This window comes from Hylobates moloch, unplaced genomic scaffold, assembly GCF_009828535.3.
Source record: "Hylobates moloch isolate HMO894 unplaced genomic scaffold, HMol_V3 SCAFFOLD_13, whole genome shotgun sequence".
In the NCBI taxonomy this organism is placed as follows: domain Eukaryota; kingdom Metazoa; phylum Chordata; class Mammalia; order Primates; family Hylobatidae; genus Hylobates; species Hylobates moloch.
The window spans coordinates 70,915,548-70,940,832 of NW_026652288.1; the positions used below are offsets into that span (position 1 = coordinate 70,915,548).

The 25,285-nt window shown below is 39.4% G+C and overlaps 1 protein-coding gene across 1 annotated transcript in view; it reads right to left on the minus strand.

Moving 5' to 3' along the window:
• The window catches only part of PLCH1 (phospholipase C eta 1), a 258,562-nt gene that overhangs the window by 54,347 nt on the left and 178,930 nt on the right, over positions 1-25,285 (minus strand). Inside the window, exons 7-10 of the mRNA XM_032173906.2 lie at positions 18,580-18,673; positions 15,490-15,693; positions 5,301-5,421; positions 1,076-1,247 (exon numbers count right to left, since the gene is read on the minus strand). Of these exons, the coding sequence (XP_032029797.1) occupies positions 1,076-1,247; positions 5,301-5,421; positions 15,490-15,693; positions 18,580-18,673 (591 nt within the window). The remainder of the gene's footprint in view (positions 1-1,075; positions 1,248-5,300; positions 5,422-15,489; positions 15,694-18,579; positions 18,674-25,285) is intronic.

Genomic DNA, 25,285 nt, shown 5'->3' on the forward strand with positions numbered 1-25,285 from the left:
CAAATTGGCCTTCATGTTATCTCTTGCATTATGTGGAGCTTTTATTCAAAATACCTTTATGCATATAAATGCCTAGCAACACCTTTTTGATGTATTTAGAATCTATAATTTCATTTAATTGGCAAAAAACAGGTTTTGACCAATTCTAAGAATGAGTATGTTCCATCTTTTCCATGTGCTGCTCTCCCTTAAAGCCCCAGTTGAAGTCCTGCCATGAAATTACATTGCCTCCTTGACTTTCCTGCTCCTCCTATATATTTGTTTTTTCATACACACCTCTTTTAAGTAAAATATAACCCAGTTTGAATTTTAATATCCTATTGCTTTTCTTTACATTTTTAATCACAAAATGATGTGGCCACCCAAGGTGGTTTTAGTACAAACACACAAAATTCACTGGAAATAAGTAAAACCACAAAGTCAGTGATCTGAAAACTGAAAGAACTGTCTTTCTGGCTATTCTTTGCATGAATAACATTTATTGTAGTAAGCTTCCTCCCTCAGAAAATCTGTTTATGAAATGTCATTCTGTTCACCTACTGCTCTTTCACATATACATGAGTCCTGTGGGGCATTATGTCTGTGCCTATGTTCCTCTTTGAAGTGAGCTCTTCTCACTTGCATAACCAAGACTGATCAACCATGAAGCTTTTTGGGGTTTTTTTTTGTTTTTTTGACAGACAGTTATTGGAGCTTGAAATGGGAGAAAAAATCTGAAAGAACTGCTTTCAGATATGGATACAAGGAGCCTTCTCCTTTCCTGAACCTCACGCTCCTACACACACATTTCTCTCTCGTGTGAACTATTACAGACTAAAATATCAAACATTTGGCTTACAGTATTGATGTTTTCACTTCGTAAGTACAAATCTCAGAATATGTGCTCAGTCAACAATAAGCTTCTTCTGAAGACACGACTATAACACATTGGAATAAGGCGCATACATAGATCTATACAATCCTTCATGTATTGATTCTAATTATTATTCTCCCTTGAAACCCATTTTTATTCTTTAAGGGAGGGCAGGCTTAGCTGATAATGAATGTCTTTTATTGCATTACTTGAAGTAATTACCTTCACTAGAATTTTGCCTTTCAAACTTTGAGGGCTTGGAAGCTGCTTGCACTCCCCTGTATCAACAGATGTCAGGTCCAGTTTGTCTCGGAATATTCCTTTCAGGTACTGAGCAATCTTCCTTTGCTGCTGGATACTGCAGTGATTCTCAATAGACAATATAACCGGAAACCTGAGAAAAGAGCAACACAGTCCAGAGGCGTCAGATGCAGGCAACTCACAGGGATTTTTGAAAATGATTCAGTATTCACTGTGTTTTTACAGTCCTAGTGACAGTATTTGTGATACTGATGATGATTAAAATGCTTCTAAAATGAGAAAGATTAGAAATGCATTTAAAAAATTCCTCTGAACAAATATACTTTGCTCAGCATAATGGATGAACAAAATACCAATCCACATGGGATGGCTTTTCTAACATTTTGCATCAGAAAACAATGGTAGATATATTATGTTTCTTTTAAAAGAAGAGAAAATTTTAAAAGAGATGAGAAGTCTAAAGAAAGTAAACTCATATAATGTAACTTTGTCTTATTTATTCAAAAGTCTAAAAGCATCTAAGAGACCACTGAGTATCATTAAACGAAGTTATTGACTCTAAAATATATAATTAACCCCCACCTTGAAAATTATGATTGAGGATAAAATAACATAAGGGAATTCTGTGTTTTATAGCATCCTACGTCACGCATTTCAAAATCACTTTTATAGAATTATATACTAGTCTTTGTCAAAAAATAAAAATAAAAACCAGCCAAGCATTCGTTCTACACCAGCACTCAGGTTTCTGCACAGAAAACATGAGATCCATGTAAATAATTACCTAAAGGAGTTGGTGGCTAAGGGAGAAAGGAGATCAGGGCTGATTACATGATTTTACTCCTCTCTTAACCTTATTTTTTCCTCAGAATAAGAAATTATTTCAAATTCAGGTTCATTGACTTTTTTCTAGTTTTCTGTTATATATCTTCAGACATAATAGACAATATATTTAAATCACCTAATATTATCAACATATACCAATATTTAAATCACCTAATATATCAATGTGCAGAAAAACTTTTTCCAGGCTCTCATGACAAGCACAAGTTCCACAATATGGGCTATGACCTCCAGACCTACATTCTCTCCTCATTAGTAAAACCTGATGCTGTGGGTCATCTTACAGATGAGCCTTTGTGGCTGAGGTAGGTTTCCTTACTTGACTACAATCTGTTTGCTATTCATTTCTTCACATAGGTTTTACCCTAAAGTGCTAGAAGAGGGAAAAGCAACAGCAACAACAAACTGACAACCCTGAGTTGTCCTGCAGTCACATCAGGGAGTTTTAACAAGGAATTTTCACATTGTCAATTCATTTACAAAAAATCTATTAGTGGCAGGGAGCGGTGGCTCATGCCTGTAATCCCAGCACTTTGGGAGGCCAAAGCAGGCAGATCACTTGAGGCCAGGAGTTCGAGACCAGCCTGGGCAATATAGTGAAACCCTGTCTCTACTAAAAATACAAAAATTAGCCAGGCATGGTGGCACGTGCTGGTAATCCCAGATACTCAGGAGGCTGAGGCAAGAGAATCACTCCAACCCAGGAGGCGGAGGTTGCAGTGAGCTGAGATCATGCCACTGCACTCCAGCATGGGCAACAGAGCAAGTCTGCCTCAAAAAAAAAAAAAAAAGCCTAATTAGTGTTTGATGATGTTTAGTGTAAAGCTGTGCTTCTCAACAGGGAATGAGGCGATTATTCCCCCCAATACAGCAGACACTTGTCAATATCTGAAGACATTTTTGGTGGTCACACTTCAGGGGTGCTACTGGCACATAGTGAGCAGAAGCTGAGGATGCTGCTTTCCACCCTGCATTGCACAGGACAGCTCTCTACCAAAAAAAACAAATTATCAGTACACAATGTCAATAGTGCCAAGGTTGAGAAACCCTGATATAAAGATGCAATCAAAGTCCAGAAAGGAGAGGAAAAGGCTGAACTTCTAAAATGTACTAAACAAGCTTATTAATTGTTTTAATTTGAAGTGCTTTTCTTCTAAGGGTTCCCAAACATGAAGTAAATTGTCAAATCACCAGAGGATCTTCCAAGATATACTTCATACATTGGGAAATAAAGGCAAATTACTTCACCCACTTGGCTAAGACCTGTAAAAATCAGGGTTGTGAAGACCCATTAGAAAATGCAGTACTTAACATTCTTCCATATGGAAGGCATCATAAACTAAATCTGCTATGCAGCAAGCGTGTCTTATTAGAAAAGCATTTTTAACCTCATGTTTAATTGATGAGAAGACCAAATATTGGAAATTTTAAAGGCTTCTAACTTCTAAGAAATTAATTTTACACAATTGTAATTTTAATTTGTTTCCTTTAATTCAAAAATCCTTTCATGAATAGCTGGTATACTGAAGGTACCTGCTAGGCAACAAAAACGAATACAAAATAATAAGACACTGCTCATATTTTCAGTGAGTTCACAGTCTTACAGATGTAAAAGAAGGCAAGTAACCAACCAATTGCAAGAGGGTGCTATGTGATATGACAGAAATATGCGCAGTGTGCTAAATACAGAGAAAATATGGAGAAAAAGAAGATTTAAATCAGCTGGTGGTATTAGTAAGTTGTCAGAGGGACAATACTTAAATGGCCTTGTAGAATAAGCAAGAATTAATCAGATAGACTAGTGAAGAAGGGTGTTCCAGGCAGAGAGAACAGCATATGTAAGAGTGGGGAGTTGGGAAAGAGCCGGGCTCAATGGCGAAGCTGAAAGACAGTCATTGAAGGCAGAATCCTAAATCTCTGTGGTATAATGGTGGAAGATGATAGTGGAAGACAAGGAAGATGCCAGACCTTAAGGGACATGAAGACATGCCTGTGTGTTGGGAGAGCTTCTGACAGGCTTTAAGACAAGAATTGAATCACCATGCTCATATTTCAGAAAGAAAACTATAGCACCAGTGTGGAAGATGAACCAAAGGGGAAATAAAAATGAACAGGAGGCAATGGAGTCAAAAGATAACTTGGGAAGTAGAATTGCCAAGAATTGGTTGAGTCTAGAATCACTCCCAGTTTCTGGCTGAAGCCAGTGCTGCCCCTAACCATTAATAAGAGGAAATGGAGCGAGAAGCAAGGGGAGGTTTGGCAGAATGAGATGCTGAGTTCCCCTTGGGGAGTAAGCTCCTTAATGGCAGGAGTCTTATCTTCTGCTCACTGTTGTGACTCCCCACACCTATGGGATACTCAGATGAATATTCACTGAGGATTTTTCCTTTTCTTTTTCTGAGATGGAGTCTCACTCTGTCACCCAGGCTGGAGTGCAGTGGTGCAATCTCAGCTCACTGCAACCTCCGCCTTCTGGGTTCAAGCAAATCTCATGCCTCAGCCTCCCTAGTAGCTGGGATTATAGATGTGTACCACCACATCCACCTAATATTTGTATTTTTTTAGTAGAGACAGGGCTTTGCCATGTTGGCCAGGCTGGTCTCAAATTCCTGGCCTCACATTATCCACCCTCCTCAGCCTCCCAAAGTGCTATAGGAGCCACCGCGCCTGGCCTCACTGAGTATTTTTTGACATGGGTCTAGAACTTGGGGGAAAAGTTCTGGACATAGAATTTGATAAATATCCACAAAGTAGACCTAGGGCAACACCTTAGAAAACAGCTAACCATTAAAGGAGTGAGGAAATAGATTAATAGAAACCCACAGGACAAAAAAAAGAGATTGAGAAGCAATGAGAGCAATGGAGGGGAGAATGATATAATGGAAGCCAAAAAAGGCAAGCAGTGGGGAGGAAATATTCAACACTGTCAAATGACAAGGAGAGGGTCAAGTAACATAAGGACTCCAGACACCTCAGTGTATAGATAAGACATCCATCATGATCAAAACCCACTAATTATGTACATAGTAACCTATGTTTCCAGATTTTATGGACACTCTAAACCCTGGATTTGGAAATTTAGAGGTCACTGTTTGCAAGAACATCTTTAAGGAGGCATATTGAGAAAGAATGGGATAAGAAATCAATGCAGCATGAGAAAGTGCAAACGTGAAGGCCACATTATTTGTTCACGATGTTTTGCTGTGAAGGGAGGAGAAAACTACGCTAGCAAAGAGGGTGGTGTAGAGTCCAAGGAAGAGGATGTGGTTTTGTAGCTACGTTACATCAGGCAATGCTCCATGAGGGAGGCTACCGCTTAGCTCGCAGGTGCTGCTGTACTTACTCATTCTTCACAAAGGCGTGCTTGTTGATAGTCTCCACAACATCTCTGAAGAGAATTTTTGAAGTGAGAGTGTAACCATGATGTACTACTGGCTCTCCATCCGGGCCATCCCAACAGTCAACTGCCAAAAACAGAACTTTATATCAACAACCCAAAGTCTCTGGTGCTTATTAATATTTCTGGAAATACCAGACATATATTATTTTAAGTCCATTATCTGAAATTATACCCATTTCAATCCTGACAAAGACATGACACAGACACAGAAATCGATGTTCTGGCATATTTATCAGAACAAAGAATTAAAGAATTGCTTTTCCTCAAGACACAATGATTTGGTTTTGAGTGTGGTTAAAAAAGATGTCATATTCTTAAACAGCTCAGAATTCACCAAAAACTCATTAGAAGTTATCTAAATCCAGTCAAGTGTGCCCAAGGATAGGGAGATTTCTTGAAAGGTCATTTATCCAATTTCACTTCTTCTTCTTCTTCAGGTTATAAAGGTCTTTTAGAAAGTCACAGTGTCCTTCTCAAATCAATAATATAGTTTTCACTATTGTTCACTTAAGCTCACAATGTTTTCATTAGACTGATTTCCATTTCATTAATACTACAGTAATTATAAAATAACAACAACTTCCTAAGTTCAAATCCTCGAGCCCTGCCAAGATTTATGTGAATTTGGGCAAACAACTTAATCATTTGAAGACTTGCTTACCCCATCTAGAAAAGGAGAGTAATAGCACTTATATCATAAATTTGAGTGACAGTTAAATATATGTAAAGTAGCTTGTAACACTGCATGGCATATAGTAACTATGATTGTTATTGATACTATTAATATTGCTCTCTACCCACACAATCTCATCAGCTCTCAGCTGGAGAAAGACAGTAGGTTTTTCACCATCCCCCTCTGACTAAGAATTTGCTTTCTCTTGTTTTTCTATTTTGCCCCCAGACTAATTCCTCAAAACACTACTTTCACCGCACTGCTCCTTTGCTCAAAAGCCTACTTGGTGCATAGCACAGCATCCAACACAGAGAAGTAAGTAGTCTGTAAATATATGCTAAATGGATTAATAAATATCTTACATCACACAGTAGCTCGTGCGTGCTTACCTCCAACACCCCTGTCTCTTGTGCTAGAGACTGGCTAATCATTCACTAACCCTGTTTCTTCTTTTACCGAGGGAACACAGCTGTACTCTATTTCCTAGCCTTCCTTTGCAGGAGGATGTGGCCAGTGAAATGTGAGCAGAAAGTATGTGCACCACTTCCAGGTATGGTTGACAGAAACCTGCTGCCTTACATAATCATTCATCTTCTTTCCTCTTCTGCTGTGACTTTAGAAGTGGTGAAGATGGTACAGCCACAAGATGGAAAAAGACAAAACTGCTTGAGAGATTCGCCCACTAGGAACACCCATTTTGAACTTCACATAATCAAGAAATAAACCAGTTGTTTTAAGGCACAGACAACTTGAAGTTTCATTGTTAAAAGGATAATGTTGCCTTAATTACCATGCTAGCTCCTGTCTGACAATTGAATCTTACTTTCTCCTACACCCAAGCTCACAGGTTTGTTCTTCTGGTTAGGCAAATTTTCTCACATACATTCGCACCTCCATGCGTCTTTGCTTCTTTCTTTAAAGTCAACTGACGTATCCCCTTCTCATTTTGCTTATCTAAATCCTAATCAAGGCAAAACTAGGATCCCCCACAGAACCTCGCTAGCCCACAGGATCTCTCTTTTCCATATGGCAAGAGGTCATCATCTCGAACACCACCAAGAGCCTAGCAGTTAACATAAATAAGTACAGCAGCTCAATGGGCAATGTGTGCCTGAATGAGATAACTACTTACTGTCACTCATTACTAAGTAGGAATGAGAACTTTGGTTGCCAGATCTTCTGAGGAAAGTAAAATGTCTAGGTTTTATTGCTGTGAATTTTCTCAATTTTTAAATACTGGAAATTAATCCATTTTTAAAACTACAACATGGGTAAACATAAACATTTCTGCAAGCTGAATTTGCATAATGGAATGCTGATTGAAAGTCTGCCTTTAGAGTTCGAGACCAGCCTGGCCAACATGGTGAAACCCCTTCTCTACTGAAAATACAAAAAATTAGCTGTGTGTGGTGGCGGGTGCCTGTAATCCCAGCTACTCAGGAGGCTGAGGCAGGAGAATCGCTTGAACCCAGGAGGTGGAGGTTGCAGTGAGTCAAGCTCGTGACATTGCACTCCAGCCTGGGCAACAAGAGTGAAACTCCATCTCAAAAAAAAAGAAACTCTGCCTTTAATTAGGACCGTACAGTTCCGAACCACGTATGTTCTCTATTTTAGTAGCACCTTCTCCTATATGTGTGCTTTGTGTATTACCCCAGGAGATATCTCTGTTTTTCTTCTAAAACATTCAAAATGTTCACCATAATTATAATGTGATTGTAATGGTTAATTTTTCATGTCAATGAGGCTTGTCTATGATGCTCAGTTATTTGGTCAAACACCAGTCTATGTGTTCTGTGAAGATATTTTAAAAATAGGATTAACATTTAAATCAGTAGGCTTTGGGTAAAGCCGATTATGCTCCACAATGTGAGTGGGCCTTGCCCAGTCAGCTGAGAGCCTTAAGAGCAAAGACTGAGGTTTCCCTTCAAGGATAAATTCTCAACACTGCAACACAGAAACTGCCTGAATTCCAGCCTGCTGGTCGGCTCTACAGATTTCAGATTTGCCAACACCCACAAGCATGAGAGTCAATTCCTTAAAAATCAGCCAACGAATCTCAATCTCTTGCTTTCTCTATGTATCTTATTGGTTCTGTTTCTCTGCAGAACCCCGACTAATACAGCTATCTATATTAATCCACTAAACATTGGCTGTTCAAATATCCCTATGGGAAAAAATAGAAAAAATAAAAGGAGAAAAAACATCCACGGTTGATACAACAGGAATGCTAAAAACAATGTTTAAGGATAAGATGCTGTTAAGAAGACCAAACGTTCTGAGATACTATCAGTGTCTACTATTCCTTGGGGCCTGCAAATGAGGTCAAATGTATCAACAACATCTTCTCACAAGAGAAGCGTCATCCATATTTTTCCATGTACTTGACAGTCTTTAGTTTGTCTCTGGAAATAATTATGGAAAAAAATTAACAGGTGTTTCAAATAAGATATAATTTTAACAATTTTTACCCTGTTTTGTGGTCCCTTCTTGGAGAAGAAAGGGCATAACAGGATTCTTCATAAAGGAACTAATAGCTTTTCCAAAAGAATGCACAGGTGACAAAGCAATACCTTGCCCGACTTGCTTACCGTGTCTACCTCAAAAATTAAAACTACACGAGTCATGAAAGAAGGCACTCTTTGGCTAGTATTTACAACATAGGCAGAATATTCATAACTGAGGATAAGAGGTTCTCCTAATGTTCACTTTTTATATCTAATTCCATCACTTGTCTGTGAGATGAAGATAACAACATTCCCAAATGGTACTGGCATCTTAATATGTGGCATCCGTGGCCAGGTTCAAATGGCAGTGAAGTTTCCTGTAAGTGCTAATGCTGTAAATGGGAATGTTGGCAAGGTAGAAATTGTCTATCCAATTCCCCTACTCATAAAAGAGCCGGGGCCTATTTTTCAATCAGGTTACACACTATGGAACCCCAAAAGCAAAGCAACTCCGACAAAGATTTGGCCATTCTAAAGGCCAAATAGCTAACACGACAGCTTTTCATAATGGAGGTTAAAGACATTCCACCCTGATAGCACTCCCAGAGATAACTGGAGAAGTCATAAACCGATTACAACAGCAATGCAACATCAGTGCCATAATGAGAATGAAAATCCCCTGGACAGAACATCCATATTTATTAAGCAACTCAGGCTGAAAATCAAGCGAATAAAAGGCCATGTAAAAATGTTACCAATTTGATTTGCTGACAAGCCCACCTCACCAAAAAGACTTATTGCTCTTCCTCAAGACGCTATGTACATATCCTGACTGAGGACATTATTGCAGCTGAACTAATGGAGATGGAAAACATAACATTACCAAAATGGAAGCTTGAAAGTAGAGAGAGCCTACATGTTACAATAGTGTGATAACACTGTATAGAATCATTCTTCTCCATCTCTCAAGTGCTACACTTGGCAAAAGCTGCTTCGGAAAACAGCTGTGGGACCTGAAATTTTCAATCCATGACTGGCTACATTCTATAAATTGGGTTCTTAAATTCTAACTGCAGCTGTTTAAGAATAAAAATACCTTCATCTGGCCACATGGCAGATAAAATGCCACTAGGTATACACGAGTACCCCGTTATCCTCGGGAGATAAATTCTAAGGCTCCCAGTAGATGCCTGAAACTGCAAAGTACTGAACCTTATACATACACTCTTGTTTTTTTCCTATATATACATACTTAAAATAAAGTTTAGTTTATAGATTAGGTCAGTAAGATATTAAAAATAACTAATAGTAAAACAGAACAATTATACCGCAATAAAAGTTATGTGAATGTGGTTTCTCTCTCAAGACATCTTATTTTACTGTATCACCTTTCCTCTTGTGGTGAAGAAGGGACAGAGTAGGACGGTGTGAGATTTCATCACACTACTTAGAATGGTACACAACTTAAAACTTATATGTTGTTTCTCTCTGGAATTTCTATTTAATATTTTCGGGGTGTGGCTGACCATGGCTAACTGAAATCATGGAAAGTGAAACCACAAATAAGAGGAGACTACTATACATACATTGGTGTCTCTGTGCCCAAGTTTCAAATGTGGACTAAGGTCTTCAAATGACAGAACTGACAGAAATTGTTAGGAGGACCACAGATATCATGTCACCAAATGCTAAGCCTTCAGGAACATCTAAATATTTGGGCGGTAGGCCTAATCACAAATGAAGCAAATTCCTCCTTTTAATGCCAACCTCCCCTCTATGTTGTGCTCCTCACTTTCTCTGGTCATCCTTATGTGACCTGACAGCCTCATTCAATTCCTTAGGGCTGGTCATGTCATTCAATGCTTGCTCCTCCAAAAACACACAGACTTTCTGGAGAACAGTGCAATTCGAGAGTCAGACCAACCTGAGTTCAAATCCCAGCTTCCAAGCTTCCTAACCTCGGGAACTTAGGCCATTTATTTAACTCTGAGTTGAATCTCTTAAGAAGAGATTATTCCCTCTTTCTTGGTGGTGTTGTAAAAATTAAATGAGAATGCATGGAAAACACTTAGCCAGGACCTGGTCCACTAAAGGCGCTAAAATCATAGTAGGTCCTCTTTTCCTTCCTACAATACATTCAAATCCAAGGTGACGACCACCATTTCCAGTAAGAAATAAGTCAAACACACAAAAACAAAACGAACAAACAAATACAAAGAAATAGGTCAAATGCAAAGCTGACCAAGTCTCTGAGATAAATATATTCTCCTCAAGAAAAACATTCCAGAAATAGTAGTTCAACTTCTATTGTCCAGTTAAAGATTATTCTAATAATAAGAACTTTAAGCCAAATACTAGGGAAAGAATTTACTGATGAAAGCTGGTGAGGAAGATATTTGGGAGCATATAAAAAATTGCATATCCTTTAAAATTATAGCACAGCTGTGCATAGCCTCATTTGTACAAGTATCTGGAGAAGGTAACCTTTTGGACATACAGAGCCAAGTAGCTTCTTTGTATTACAGCAGCAATTGGAAAACAGGAAGTAAGAAGGTACAAGAGAAGGCTCTTGTTCGATGTCATCTACTGCACACAATTTCCAAAAGCTCCCATTTTAGAATTAAAAGACTACTGGGAAAGCAACAACTAAAAATCATGTGTACTTTATCATGAATTATCTTAATCAGATAACTTTCCTTCTTAATACCCCAAACAAAGCTGGAGGTTTAGAAGTTTTGAGTCGGTATAAGGAATTAATGACAGAAACATGGTTAGGCTTGGGTAGGATACTGATTTTGGACAGGTAAACCAAAAAGAGAAGCCTAGGTACCTGAAGGAACTGAAAAGCAAAAGAAATAGAGCAGAAGAGACAGAATTAACAAAGTTGTAAAATTGTCTAGAGTTGACTATCACTTCATGGAGTCACTAAAAGTCATTTTCCGTACTTGAACATCCAAGAAAGTGTCACTATTTACAGTGATAGGCAACCATCAGTGTGAATCCAGTGAGGCTGTGTGCTCAGGGCATCTCTATGCATGCCAGACATGAAAACTTGTTGAGTGCTGAGCAAAGGGCTGAATAATGGCTGAGAGCAGAATGTCACCTTGAGACCTCTTATTGCTTGAAAGGATTTTCTTCCTCTTAATATTTTATAGTATCTTCATTATTCAGTTGTTTAAGCTACTCAATTATTAATCACTATTGCTGGTATGTACTCTGCAACTACTGCAAAAATACTACTGAATGACTAAATTTACAGAGCATTCAATTTGTAGTCATCCTAATGTTTCTGTATGCAGGTAGTTTTTAATACCTGCCCATTTTTTAAGCGTGTTGATTTACCTTAATAACATTACTGTCACTTTTGTAGCAGAAAATTCAAGCTAGAAACTATCTGACAAAGAAAGGCCCTTCCAGTTAAGCAGTCTTATCTCATTGTCCTACTGCTTTATTCATTGCCCTACACTTTCCACCATGCCTAGGAAAACCAGTCATCCCACTGCTGACTCCCAGCACATTCCCCACCAAAACCAAAAGACAATTCACTGTGCCTCATGGCATCTCCATTCAATCATAAACCAACTCCCTTTTATCTTCAGACTCCCTTTGGAATTCTCCTCAACCTCCTTACCCTGGCTAAGCACCAGCTTACCTTCGAGGGCACTACTTCCTTTCTCCAAGGATGCTCTTTTGTATAAATCACAGAAGATTTAGATATAAACCAGAAGGCATTATCTATGCCTTTATTGCTACTTTTAAATGATTGTTCTTCTACACTCATTAAAAAATCTCTCCTCTTTTGAAGCTTATTCAATCCAGCTATACCTTTCTGGCATCTTCCAATCAACTTTTCTATAGCATTCTTTTTTTTTTTTTTTTTTGGAGTCTCATTCTGTTGCCCAGGCTGGAGTGCAAAGGCGTGATCTCGGCTCACTGCAACCTCCACCTCCTGGGTTCAAGTGATTCTCCTGCCTCAGCCTCCTGAGCAGCTGGGACTACAGGTGCATGCCACCACGCCCGGATAATTCTTGTAGTTTTAGTAGAGATGGGGTTTCACCATGTTGGCGAGGCTGGCCTCAAACTCCTGACCTCAAGCCTCGGCCTGCCTCAGCCTCCCAAAGTGCTGGGATTATAGGCATGAGCCACTGCGCCTGGCCGCATTGTTTTTATACGTAAGTGTCTGGTTTATAGTTTTTAATCTCCAATCTGCTCCTGTCTGCATACTTTGTAAATTAAAACACCATGTAGCCATCTACTTAATCCCTTAGCACTGACCTCCTCAAGGCCAATAGTCCCTTGCTTCACTCTGTTTCCATGATGCTCACCCATGACACAATCTGGAAATTGTCACCTGTGACTAAATCCCATTGCAATGACAGCTCTCTGTTCTCATTTTTTTAAAGTGTGATGACAACTTTCCACATTTTTCTATTTATGTGAGTCTTCTAGTCTCTTAATCTTATTTTATGGCCCCCTATCCACTTCACTTCCTTTCCTAGAACCATGGAGTCCCTGTCAGTTACTTATAAGAGCTCTCACCAATACCTCAAAGATATTTAATATGATCTAGAAATCCTGAGACTTGGATCAATTCCATAATCTGTCTTCACTCTTTCTCTAAGCAGATGAGTACTGTTGGGGATGGGATCAAAGGAAGTCTAAGCATCCAGATTTTGAACCAGTAAAGACTGTTTTTGAAATCAGCTTGGCCTTCCCTGACTTACCTTGTCAATTCCTTTCCCATTCTCTGATGACTTCTTTAACAATTTGCTGATTTTAAGCCCTGTGGCCAATCTCCACTCACTTTATACTGAGTGGATGATGTTCTCTCCTACTTCTCTGAGAAAACAGGCATGCGCCCTTTCAAAATCTCTTGTCCCCTTTATCCCACCTGAAAACAAACCTATATTATTTCCCCCACTTCCAAGTCTCAAAACTGCTCCCCAGCCTATATCATCAAACATTTGGATGCAGAAAAATGCCCAGTCACCAATCCACAGCAGGTAACCAACTGCCCACTAACATATCACCAACCTACATAGCAAGGGCCACCAACAATTCCCTGCTGTCAAATGCAACTAAATTGGATACTTAGTTTTATTTTACTTTTCTGTTCCCTGTGGCATTTCTGGCTATTCCTTTCTAACCCTTTCATCCTTTAGATCCAAGTACTCCTGGTCTCTGCACTGGCATTGCTGGCTCCTCTCGTGCTCCCTACTCCTAATCGTTGTATCGCTGAAGTCCTCAGGCCTCTTTCTCTTTTCCCCTTCTCTCTGTAAGTGATCTTGTACACTTCCATGATTTTAACTACCACATACCAAGTTCAGCATTTTGGAATCCTTATCTTGCCCAGACTCTTCATTAAGTTCAGACATTGTTATCCAAATGACTGATAAAGATGTCCACGTACATGTTACAAAATCAGTCTAAATTCAGCAGATGGAAAACTGGACTCATTTAGGCTCTTCTTCTCAGATTCCCTACAGTATGGGGTGGCACCATCCACCTTCTAGCTCTCCCCTTCATTCCTTTCATTCTTTTCTCTCACCAGTTTCCACTAAGTTTACCTCTTCAATACTGCATCCTTAACATCATCTCTTTCTCACTTAGTCCAAGATTTTGGAATCCTCCCTTGGATGCACTGTGATAGCCTTCCCACCAACTTCCTGCCTCCAGTTTCACCTCCCTTCCCCTCCACAAACACACATCAAAAAAAAAAAAAAAAAAAAAAAAAAACCTTTTAAAATTATCGTTTCACACTGTTGCCCAAATAATCTTTCTAAACTGCAAATCTGATCATATCACTATAGATATTAAAACCTTTCACTGGCCCCTCATTACCAAAAACTAAAATTGAAATTCCTCACCATAGCACTCAAAACCCTTTACAGCTGACCCCCAGCTCCCTTCCTAGCCTACCTGATTTCTCATCACATTTTACCTCGTACTTCATTCTCTACACCACCACTTCTATATATCAACCAACCGGTGGAATTTTCACATTGTTTCTCTCTCTCTCTCTCTCTCATACACACACACACACACACACACACACACACACACACACACAGGTGGGGTCTCACTATGTTGCTCAGACTGGAATGCAATAGCTCTTCACAGGCACAGTCACAGCACACTGCAGCTTTGAACTCCTGGTCCCAAGCAATCCTCCCACCTCAGCTTTCCAGGTAGCTAAAACTATAGGTGTACAATACCATGCCTGGTTTATATTATTTTTTTAAAAAATGTTCATCCCTTCTACTAGACTGTGAACTCCCTGAAGACAGAATTCCTATTTTACTTACTTCCGTATACTCACCACCTGGAACCCACTAGAAGTTTAATAAATGTTGGCTAATTGATAGACCATGAAGTATCTTAAAAACAAAGAGCTTGGCCGGGCACGGTGGCTCACGCCTGTAATCCCAACACTTTGGGAGGCTCAGGCGGGTGGATCATGAGGTCAGAGATCGAGGCCATCCTGGCCAACACGGTGAAACCCTGTCTCTGCTAAAAACACAAAAATAATTAGCTGGGTGTGGTGGCGTGCACCTGTAATCCCAGCTACTCAGGAGGCTGAGGCAGGAGAATCGCTTGAACCTGGGAGGTGGAGATTGCACTGAGCCTAGATCGTGCCACTGCACTCCATCCTAGTGACAGAGCGAGACTCCATCTCAAAAAAAAATAAAAAATAAAAAAAACAAAGAGCTCTCCTGAACTATTTTTGCAATTGTATAATTAAAAATATCTTTCTAGGAAGACTTTCATTTTCATCATAATTTCTCAGCAACTAACGGTATGCTTCACAACTGCTAACACAGATCTCTTTCTCCCAATTTAACAATAAGGAGCCAGAGAGAATTATGAGTTAAGATTGACTTTACAATGAGCAGAAAAGTAGTATTAACTAGTGTGAGAGTGTGTTTTAGGTCTCCATTCTTTATACTAGACTCAACAGACTGATTAAAGGACAGGGTCACCCATATACACCGGAGCTCAGAAAAAGTGCACGTACCTTCCACACAGCGACAGCCCTCTTGCAGCACCCGTGCGTACATATCCACTTTGGACTGAGAAAGGAGCTGGTCTCCCGTCAGGTATGTATTGTGAGAGGAAGCAATGTAGTAGTTGCAGAGGGGCTGATCCATGTCTTGGTACACTTCATGGTGCAATGGGTTAAATATGTCACAGGCAGGACTACGCATGAAGTTCGTGAAGCCTTTGGAAGAAAGAGAGTGACTTACTACAGCTTTCAAGGCATATATACTTAATGGCTCTAAGAGGGGCAAAAGGGGTTAAAAAATGTTCATAATGATTATCTTATTTACCCTCAGGATGGCCTTTGTGGAGAAAACTGGAGCAATGAGAGATTTGCTTGAGTTCAATAGTATGGTTTGGATATTTGTTCCACCCAAATCTCATGTTGAAATATAATCCCCTATGTTGGAGTGGGCCCTGCTGGGAGGTGTATGGATCATGGGGGTGCATCCCTCAAGGCTTGGTGCTGTCTTTGCAATAGTGCATGAGTTCTCCTGAGATCTGTTTGTTTAAAAGTATATGGCTGTCTCCACTCCACTCACTCTCCTGCTCCAGCTCAAGCCACGTAGCCTGTTTCCTCCCACTTCACCTTCTACCATGAGTAAAAGCTCCCTCCAGCCTCCCAAGAGAAGCCAAGCAGATGCTGGCACCATGCTTCTGGTACAGCCTGTAGAATGTGAGCCAAGAATGTGAGCCAATTAAAACTCTTTTCTTTATAAATTACCTAGCCTCGGGTATTTCTTTCTTTTTTTTTTTTTTTTTTTTTTTTTTTTGAGATGGAGTCTCACTTTGTCGCCCAGGCTGGAGTGCAGTGGCGCGATCTTGGCTCACTGCGACCTCCACCTTCCAGGTTCAAGCGATTCTCTAGCCTCAGCCTTCCAAGTAGCTGGGACTACAGGCATGCGCCACTGCGTATAGCTAATTTTTCTGCATTTTTAGCAGAGACGAGGTTTCACCACATTGGCCAGGCTGGTCTCGAACTCCTGACCTCAGGTGATCTGCCCGCCTCAGCCTCCCAAAGTGCTGAGATTACCGGCATAAGCCACTGCGCCCGGCCAGGCATTTCTTAATGGCAACACAAGAACAGCCTAATACAGTCAAATAGACAATGTCAGAAAATGAAATCTGACTTTTAGGAATAGCCTTTTAAATATAACCTAATATATATATACATATATATATATATATATATATATGTATATATATATAGAGACATGTTGACTTTTTAAGAATTTTGACTAGGTAGAGGAGGGGCCAAGCCGTTTAGTGATGACTGAACTCAAGCTATGCTTATGCAGTGTGACTGATGCCATGCTAAAACCACAGTTATACCAAGAGGTACTCTGAACAACCAGCAATTGATAGGTTATTACGTTCATCTGAAAAACAGTAAAGTCAGTGCCATAGTTAAGGTAGTAAGTCAAAAGTTAAATACTGTCTAAATTCAGGGTGTGATTGACAACCAAATTGGTCTGAAAAAATGCTGCTAATGGCTGGCACATTTTATAACTTTGAAATAGTCCTTTAAGATTATTTAGAAAACCCTATCAGTTTTTTTACAATCTTTCAAAATATAATGCCTGGGTCAAAGAGGTTTTCACTAATATAACAAATAAATACATGGATGACGCACAAGTACCTAAATAGAATAATTATTAGGGTAAATTATTTCAAGTTTTCAAAAATCATTTGTTATAATTATATTTATAAATATCCTTTGAGACTTAATTTCTTCATGCCAACTTTTATGTCCATAACTTAGGAAACCATGTTTAATTCCATCTTTTCGGGCCTCACCAAAGAAAAGATTCATTTCTTAGCACAGAATAGGTCCCAGTTAGTTTATCGTCTCTGGTTGTTTTAAAACATTTTTTAATGATGTAAGATTTTATTTTATTTTATTTTATTTTATTATTTTATTTTTTGAGACAGAGTCACACTCTGTCACCCAGGTTGGAATGCAGTGGCACCGTCTTGGCTCACTGCAACCTCCACCTCCCAGGCTCAAGGGACTCTCGTGCCTCAGTTTCCTGAGTAGCTGGGATTACAGGCATGCGCCACCATGCCCAGCTAATTTTTGTATTTTTAGTAGAGACGGGGTTTCACCATGTTGGCCAGGCTGGTCTCAAACTCCTGGCCTCAAGTGATCCCCCTCCCTCAGCCTCCCAAAGTGCTGAGATTACAGGTGTGAGCCACCACACCCGGCTAATGATCTAAGATTTTAAATTATTCCTCTTCATTTTAATTACCTACCACCACAGGAAGTAAATAGATGGTATTAAACCCCCCTTGTTCACACTGATCTGGGAGCAGAAGAAATGAGGGGGCCAACGGTCAAAATTGGTGAGATAAACCACGGTTTTGCATGCTCTTATAGGCAGCTGGTCTTTCATTAAAGATCATCTGCTCTGCCTGAAAGAGCCTCCTCTTGGGTGACAGCCTACATAGTATTTCTTTACATATTTTAAATACATACACATACATGTAGCTATATTTCTACCATATTATTTATGTCTAACATTCCAGGAGCTAGATTCTGAGTATATAACTGTGGGCAAATTATTTAACTTATTTGAGCCTCACTTCCCCAACTAAAAAATGAAGTCATTATATTAATGAGATTTGTAGTTCCAACAGCTTCTGCAAAGCTACCAATTAGGAAAAACAGTCAGTTGCTACCATTTTAAAGGAAACATGGCAAGTCACTAGTCTCAGAGAGAACTTATTTTAGGACTGAATTTCCCTTCACGAAATTATCAGGCTAATTTCCAAAAATTAGCCAGTTGAGAAAAGCCCAAATATGTCATGGCATCCATCACACGTGGTGGTATCAGGTAGACCTGCTTGAAGTGGAAAATGCTTATGGGCGTTGCAAAAGTAAGAGAAATAGCAACATGGTGGTCTTTGCTTTGCAGGAAAATATATGTGTGTTGTAGATTTCCTTTGAATTATTTATTAATATAATCCCATGGATATCTCCTGATTTCTTTTCCTAAAAATTTTTGCTAGAATTTAACTTAACAGGCTGAATCAAGAAATGAGAAGTAAAGAATATTGGTTATTTTACCTTCTATGCCAAGAACATTTTTCACCTTATTTTCTTCTGAAACTTCAAACTTCTTTATGATGTCAAGACAATAGTCCGTTGTCACATTATTCATCTAAGAAAAACAGAATACTAGTAGAGTACCTGCAATTTCATAAACTATGTTCCTCCACAGTAAAAAGACATTGACTGATTTTGCATTCTTCACACCGTGCAAAGCACCTAAATGAGCAGGCTTTGGGGTTACTAGGGTCACAGCTACTTTCTCGTTGGAGAATGACCATGATCTCAATCTTCCTATGCATCTTTTAGATTGAATCAGTGAAAACAGCCCTTCAACTATTAGACAAATGTTCCCTGTGAAGCAATGAAATAAAATCGGTTATCAATGTGAATCCATTGCCAAAAATACACTCACTATAAGCTAGCAGCTACCTGCAAAAATTAACGTTTCCTACACAAACACACTAAAGTTTGCTGATCACAAATATATGTAGAAAAAGAATGATTCCCTACAAAAACAGAATGTTTCTAAGTACATGTACCTCTGTGTGTATGTGTGTGTGTGTGTGTGTGTGTGTGTGTGTGTGTGTGTGTGTGTGTCCATAGAACCATCCACTGAGCAGAGCAGTCTGCCATGGTAATTCAGGAACACAAAGGTTAACAAGAGGAAATAAAAATGAAAAGCTAGGTGAGGTAGCTAGCATAACAACTCTGGAGCTAGACTGCTTGCGTTCAAATCACCTAGTTCATATTATTAATAGTGTGACTTTGAATAGGTCACTTACCTTTTCTGTGGCTACCTGATAGTGGAGTGATAAGGATTAAATGAATCAATATTTGCAAAAACATTGTGTGGCACCAAAAAGGCAGTATATACTATTATTAATATTATTGAGTCAGTCTCAAATTTGCTACTTGAACAATACATGCTGAGTGTCACTGGGAAAAGTAAACTCTTCAGAAATAATGTCTTTAATTAAACAGCAACATTAAGAATGTGATATTTCGATCAAAAATCCATTTAGTCCCACGATCTGCCATTGACATTTAAAAATATTAATGAATAATTATAGAGGAAGCTAATTTTGTGAGCTAGTATTTCATATTTTAATTATATTTTCTCAAATATTCCATTTTTGTTTAGGTTTAACACAACGTTTTAATAAAATCTAGTTTTTCTAAACAGTCTATTTAAACGGGGTGAAGCACTGCTGTATGGCTGTTTTTTGTCAGTTCAAAAGAACACACAATGCTTTCTTTTCAAACTAGCATGGTGGCTGATGCATCCTTTGAGTAACTTTTATAATTCTTATTCTATTCAGGGGCCCATATTACCAGAAACCACCTGAAAGTATTATAAATAAATGAAACTGCAATACCTCCAAGGAACTCTACTGACCCAGGCAGGCTTTGAGCAGCTCATTAATTTGTCTGCTGTGAGCTAGAGAAATTTGGCACATGCAGTCTAAAAGATAAATAATTTTTCACAAAATAAAATGAACCAAATTGATAACAATTTTACATGCCACGTGAAGACTAAGTTCACTTTGCAATTATTTTGTTTATAAGGCCACTTGTTCAGAAATGTAGAGGTCTTAAACTGGACTCAGGTAGACTACCAGAAGCCCATGTAATCTTAAAAAAAAAAAAATGAAGAAACAGCAAAACAACTAACTCACTGAGATGATGGAGCTAACTGCAGGTGAGCAGAGAATATGTTACTAATTCAGGATACAATGCAGACTTTTATAACAAAAAACATCATATTTGAAAATATTCCTTGAATTAGCAAAAATATTAGTAAGCATTCTGTGAAGTTCATAAATTTCTGGGCACTGTAAAAGAATTAATGGGAAAAAATAATCTACTTTCTACCAAAATTGAGGTATTAAGGATTGACTCTTTGCGAAATACAGTAAAACCCCATAATAATGAGAATTGAAATGTAAGAGTCAATCGACTCCCAACCTTCCCTATCCTCTGATCTCATTTAATTAATCTCCCAACAGCAAAACCCTGCATTTTACATAACTGAGTTTTTTAAGACTTCATTTAAGCTATAAGTTTATTGTATGACTGAAGGTTCAATATAGGTTAATGCTGTTTACTGTCCTTCTTCACCCTGTTTTGCTTCCTATTTGACAGAGCTGATAGGGAGAAATTCCTATTTCTCCCTTCTCCCTATTACTCTAACCCTGTTTCCTATGGAGTTCATTTGAAAGTTTTGTTTGTCATTGAACATCTGAGTCACTTGCTGTCTCCAATACTGAATATTGTTCTTTCTACACTAGGCAACTGGTGCTAAAAGAAGAACTTAAGATAAAATTTGATTTATTTTAATAATGACTCTACATTTATATAATGCTGTCAATGTGCAGTAAAGAGCTTTTACACACATAATCTTAAATAGTTCTTAGAATAGTCTTGTAAATTTAGTGTTTTTATCCCTGCCTTATAGATAGAAAAATTAATGTTGATAGAGGTTAATTAGACATCACCATCAAAGTCACAAAACTGTAAGAGGCAGAACCAAAGATCAAATTTGGACCTTCTTGACCTCAAGTCCAAAGCACTTTCTTGTATAACTATTCCCTGGTAATTTTTCTTTATTTCTATTGAAAAATTAAAATGCGGGGTGGAGCCAAGATGGCCGAATAGGAACAACTCCGGTCTACAGCTCCCACCATGAGAAACGCAGAAGACGGGTGATTTCTGCATTTCCATCTGAGGTACCGGGTTCATCTCAATAGGGAGTGCCAAACAGTGGGTGCAGGACAGTCAGTGCAGCGCACCGTGCGCGAGCCCAAGCAGGGCGAGGCACTGCCTCACTCGGGAAGCCCAAGGGGTCAGGGAGTTCCCTTTCCTAGTCAAAGAAAGGGGTAACAGACAGCACCTGGCAAATCAGGTCACTCCCACCCTAATACTGCGCTTTTCCAACAGGCTTGGAAAACGGCACACCAGGAAATTGTGTCCTGCACCTGGCTTGGAGGGTCCTATGCCCACAGAGTCTCACTGATTGCTAGCACAGCAGTCTGAGATCAAACTGTAAGGCAGCAGCGAGGCTGGGGGAGGGGCGCCCGCCATTGCCCAGGCTTGCTTAGGCAGTAACCTCTGCAGACTTAAATGTCCCTGTCTGACAGCTTTTAAGAGAGTAGTGGTTCTCCCAGCACGCAGCTGGAGATCTGAGAACAGGCAGACTGCCTCCTAAAGTGGGACCCTGACCCCGGAGCAGCCTAACTGGGAGGCACTCCCCAGTAGGGACAGACTGACACCTCACTCGGCCGGGTACTCCTCTGAGACAAAACTTCCAGAGGAACGATCAGACAGCTGAATTTGCGATTCACGAAAATCCGCTGTTCTGCAGCCACCGCTGCTGACACCCAGCCAAACAGGGTCTGGAGTGGACCTCTAGCAAACTCCAACAGACCTGCAGCTGAGGGTCCTGTCTGTTAGAAGGAAAACTAACAAACAGAAAGGACACCCACACCAAAAACCCATCTGTACATCACCATCATCAAAGACCAAAAGTAGAAAAAACCACAAAGATGGGGAAAAAACAGAGCAGAAAAACTGGAAACTCTAAAAAGCAGATTTCCTCTCCTCCTCCAAAGGAACGCAGTTCCTCACCAGCAATGGAACAAAGCTAGACGGAGAATGACTTTGATGAGTTGAGAGAAGAAGGCTTCAGATGATCAAACTACTCTGAGCTACAGGAGGAAATTCAAACCAATGGCAAAGAAGTTAAAAAGGTTGAAAAAAAATTAGACGAATGTTTAACTAAAATAACTAATGCAGAGAAGTGCCTAAAGGAGCTGATGGAGCTGAAAGCCAAGTTTCGAGAAATACGTGAAGACTGCAGAAGCCTCAGTAGCCGACGCGATCAACTGGAAGAAAGGGTATCAGTGATGGAAGATGAAATGAATGAAATGAAGCAAGAAGGGAAGTTTAGAGAAAAAAGAATAAAAAGAAACAAACAAAGCCTCCAAGAAATATGGGACTATGTGAAAAGACCAAACCTATGTCTGATTGGTGTACCAGAAAGTGACAGGGAGAATGGAACCAAGTTGGAAAACACTCTGAAAGATATTAACCAGGAGAACTTCCCCAATCTAGCAAGGCAGGCCAACATTCAGATTCAGGAAATACAGAGAATGCCACAAAGATACTCTTCGAGAAGAGCAACTCCAAGACACATAATTGTCAGATTCACCAAAGTTGAAATGAAGGAAAAAATGTTAAGGGCGGCCAGAGAGAAAGGTCGGGTTACCCACAAAGGGAAGCCCATCAGGCTAACAGCTGATCTCTCGGCAGAAACTCTACAAGCCAGAAGAGAGCGGGGGCCGATATTCAACATTCTCAAAGAAAAGAATTTTCAACCCAGAATTTCATATCCAGCCAAACTAAGCTTCATAAGTGAAGGAAAAATAAAATACTTTACAGACAAGCAAATGCTGAGTGATTTTGTCACCACCAGGCCTGCCCTAAAAAAGCTCCTGAAGGAAGCACTAAACATGGAAAGGAACAACCGGTACCAGCCACTGCAAAAACATGCCAAATTGTAAAGACCATCGAGGCTAGGAAGAAACTGCATCAACTAACGAGCAAAATAACCAGCTAACATCATAATGACAGGATCAAATTCACACATATCAATACTAACTTTAAATGTAAATGGGCTAAATGCTCCAATCAAAAGACACAGACTGGCAAATTGGATAAGGAGTCAAGACCCATCAGTGTGCTGTATTCAGGAAACCCATCTCACGTGCAGAGACACACATAGACTCAAAATAAAGGGATGGAGGAAGATCTACCAAGTAAATGGAAAACAAAAAAAGGCAGGGGTTGCAATCCTAGTCTCTGATAAAACAGACTTTAAACCAACAAAGATCAAAAGAGACAAAGAAGGCCATTACATAACGGTAAAGGGATCAATTCAACAAGAAGAGCTAACTATCCTAAATATATATGCACCAAATACAGGAGCACCCAGATTCATAAAGCAAGTCCTGAGTGACCTACAAAGAGACTTAGACTCCCACACAATAATAATGGGAGATTTTAACACCCCACTGTCAACATTAGACAGATCAACGAGACAGAAAGTTAACAAGGATACCCAGGAATTGAACTCAGCTCTGCACCAAGCAGACCTAATAGACATCTACAGAACTCTCCACCCCAAATCAACAGAATATACATTTTTTTCAGCACACCACACCTATTCCAAAATTGACCACATAGTTGGAAGTAAAGCTCTCCTCAGCAAATGTAAAAGGACAGAAATTATAACAAACTGTCTCTCAGATCACAGTGCAATCAAACTAGAACTCAGGATTAAGAAACTCACTCAAAACCACTCAACTACATGGAAAGTGAACAACCTGCTCCTGAATGACTACTGGGTACATAACAAAATGAAGGCAGAAATAAAGATGTTCTTTGAAACCAACGAGAACAAAGACACAATCTCTGGGACACATTCAAAGTAGTGTGTAGAGGGAAATTTATAGCACTAAATGCCCACAAGAGAAAGCAGGAAAGATCCAAAATTGACACCCTAACATCACAATTAAGAGAACTAGAAAAGCAAGAGCAAGCACATTCAAAAGCTAGCAGAAGGCTAGAAATAACTAAAACTAGAGCAGAACTGAAGGAAATAGAGACACAAAAAACCCTTCCAAAAATTAATGAATCCAGGAGCTGGTTTTTTGAAAAGATCAACAAAATTGACAGACTGCTAGCAAGAGGAATAAAGAAGAAAAGAGAGAAGAATCAAACAGACGCAATAAAAAATGATAAAGGGGATATCACCACCGATCCCACAGAAATACAATCTACCATCAAAGAATACTACAAACACCTCTACGCAAATAAACTAGAAAATCTAGAAGAAATGGATAAATTCCTCAACACATACACCCTCCCAAGACTAAACCAGGAAGAAGTTCAATCTCTGAATAGACCAATAACAGGTTCTGAAATTGTGGAAATAATCAATAGCTTACCAACCAAAAAGAGTCCAGGACCTGATGGATTCACAGCCGAATTCTACCAGAGGTACAAGGAGGAACTGGTACCATTCCTTCTGAAACTATTCCAATCAACAGAAAAAGAGGGAATCCTCCCTAACACATTTTATGAGGCCAGCATCATCCTGATACCAAAGCCTGGCAGAGACACAACCAAAAAAGAGAATTTCAGACCAATATCCTTGATGAACATTGTTGCAAAAATCCTCAATAAAATACTGGCAAACCGAATCCAGCAGCACATCAAAAAGCTTATCCACCATGATCAAGTGGGCTTCATCCCTGGGATGCAAGGCTGCTTCAACATACGCAAATCAATAAATGTAATCCAGCATATAAACAAAACCAAAGACAAAAACCACATGAATATCTCAATAGATGCAGAAAAGGCCATTGACAAAATTCAACAACCCGTCATGCTAAAAACTCTCAATAAATTAGGTATTGATGGGATGTATCTCAAAATAATAAGAGCTATCTATGACAAACCCACAGCCAATATCATACTGAATGGGCAAAAACTGGAAGCATTCCCTCTGAAAACTGGTAAAAGACAGGGATGCCCTCTCTCACCACTCCTATTCAACATAATGTTGGAAGTTCTGGCCAGGGCAATCAGGCAGGACAAGGAAATAAAGGGTATTCAATTAGGAAAAGAGGAAGTCAAATTGTCCCTGTTTGCAGATGACATG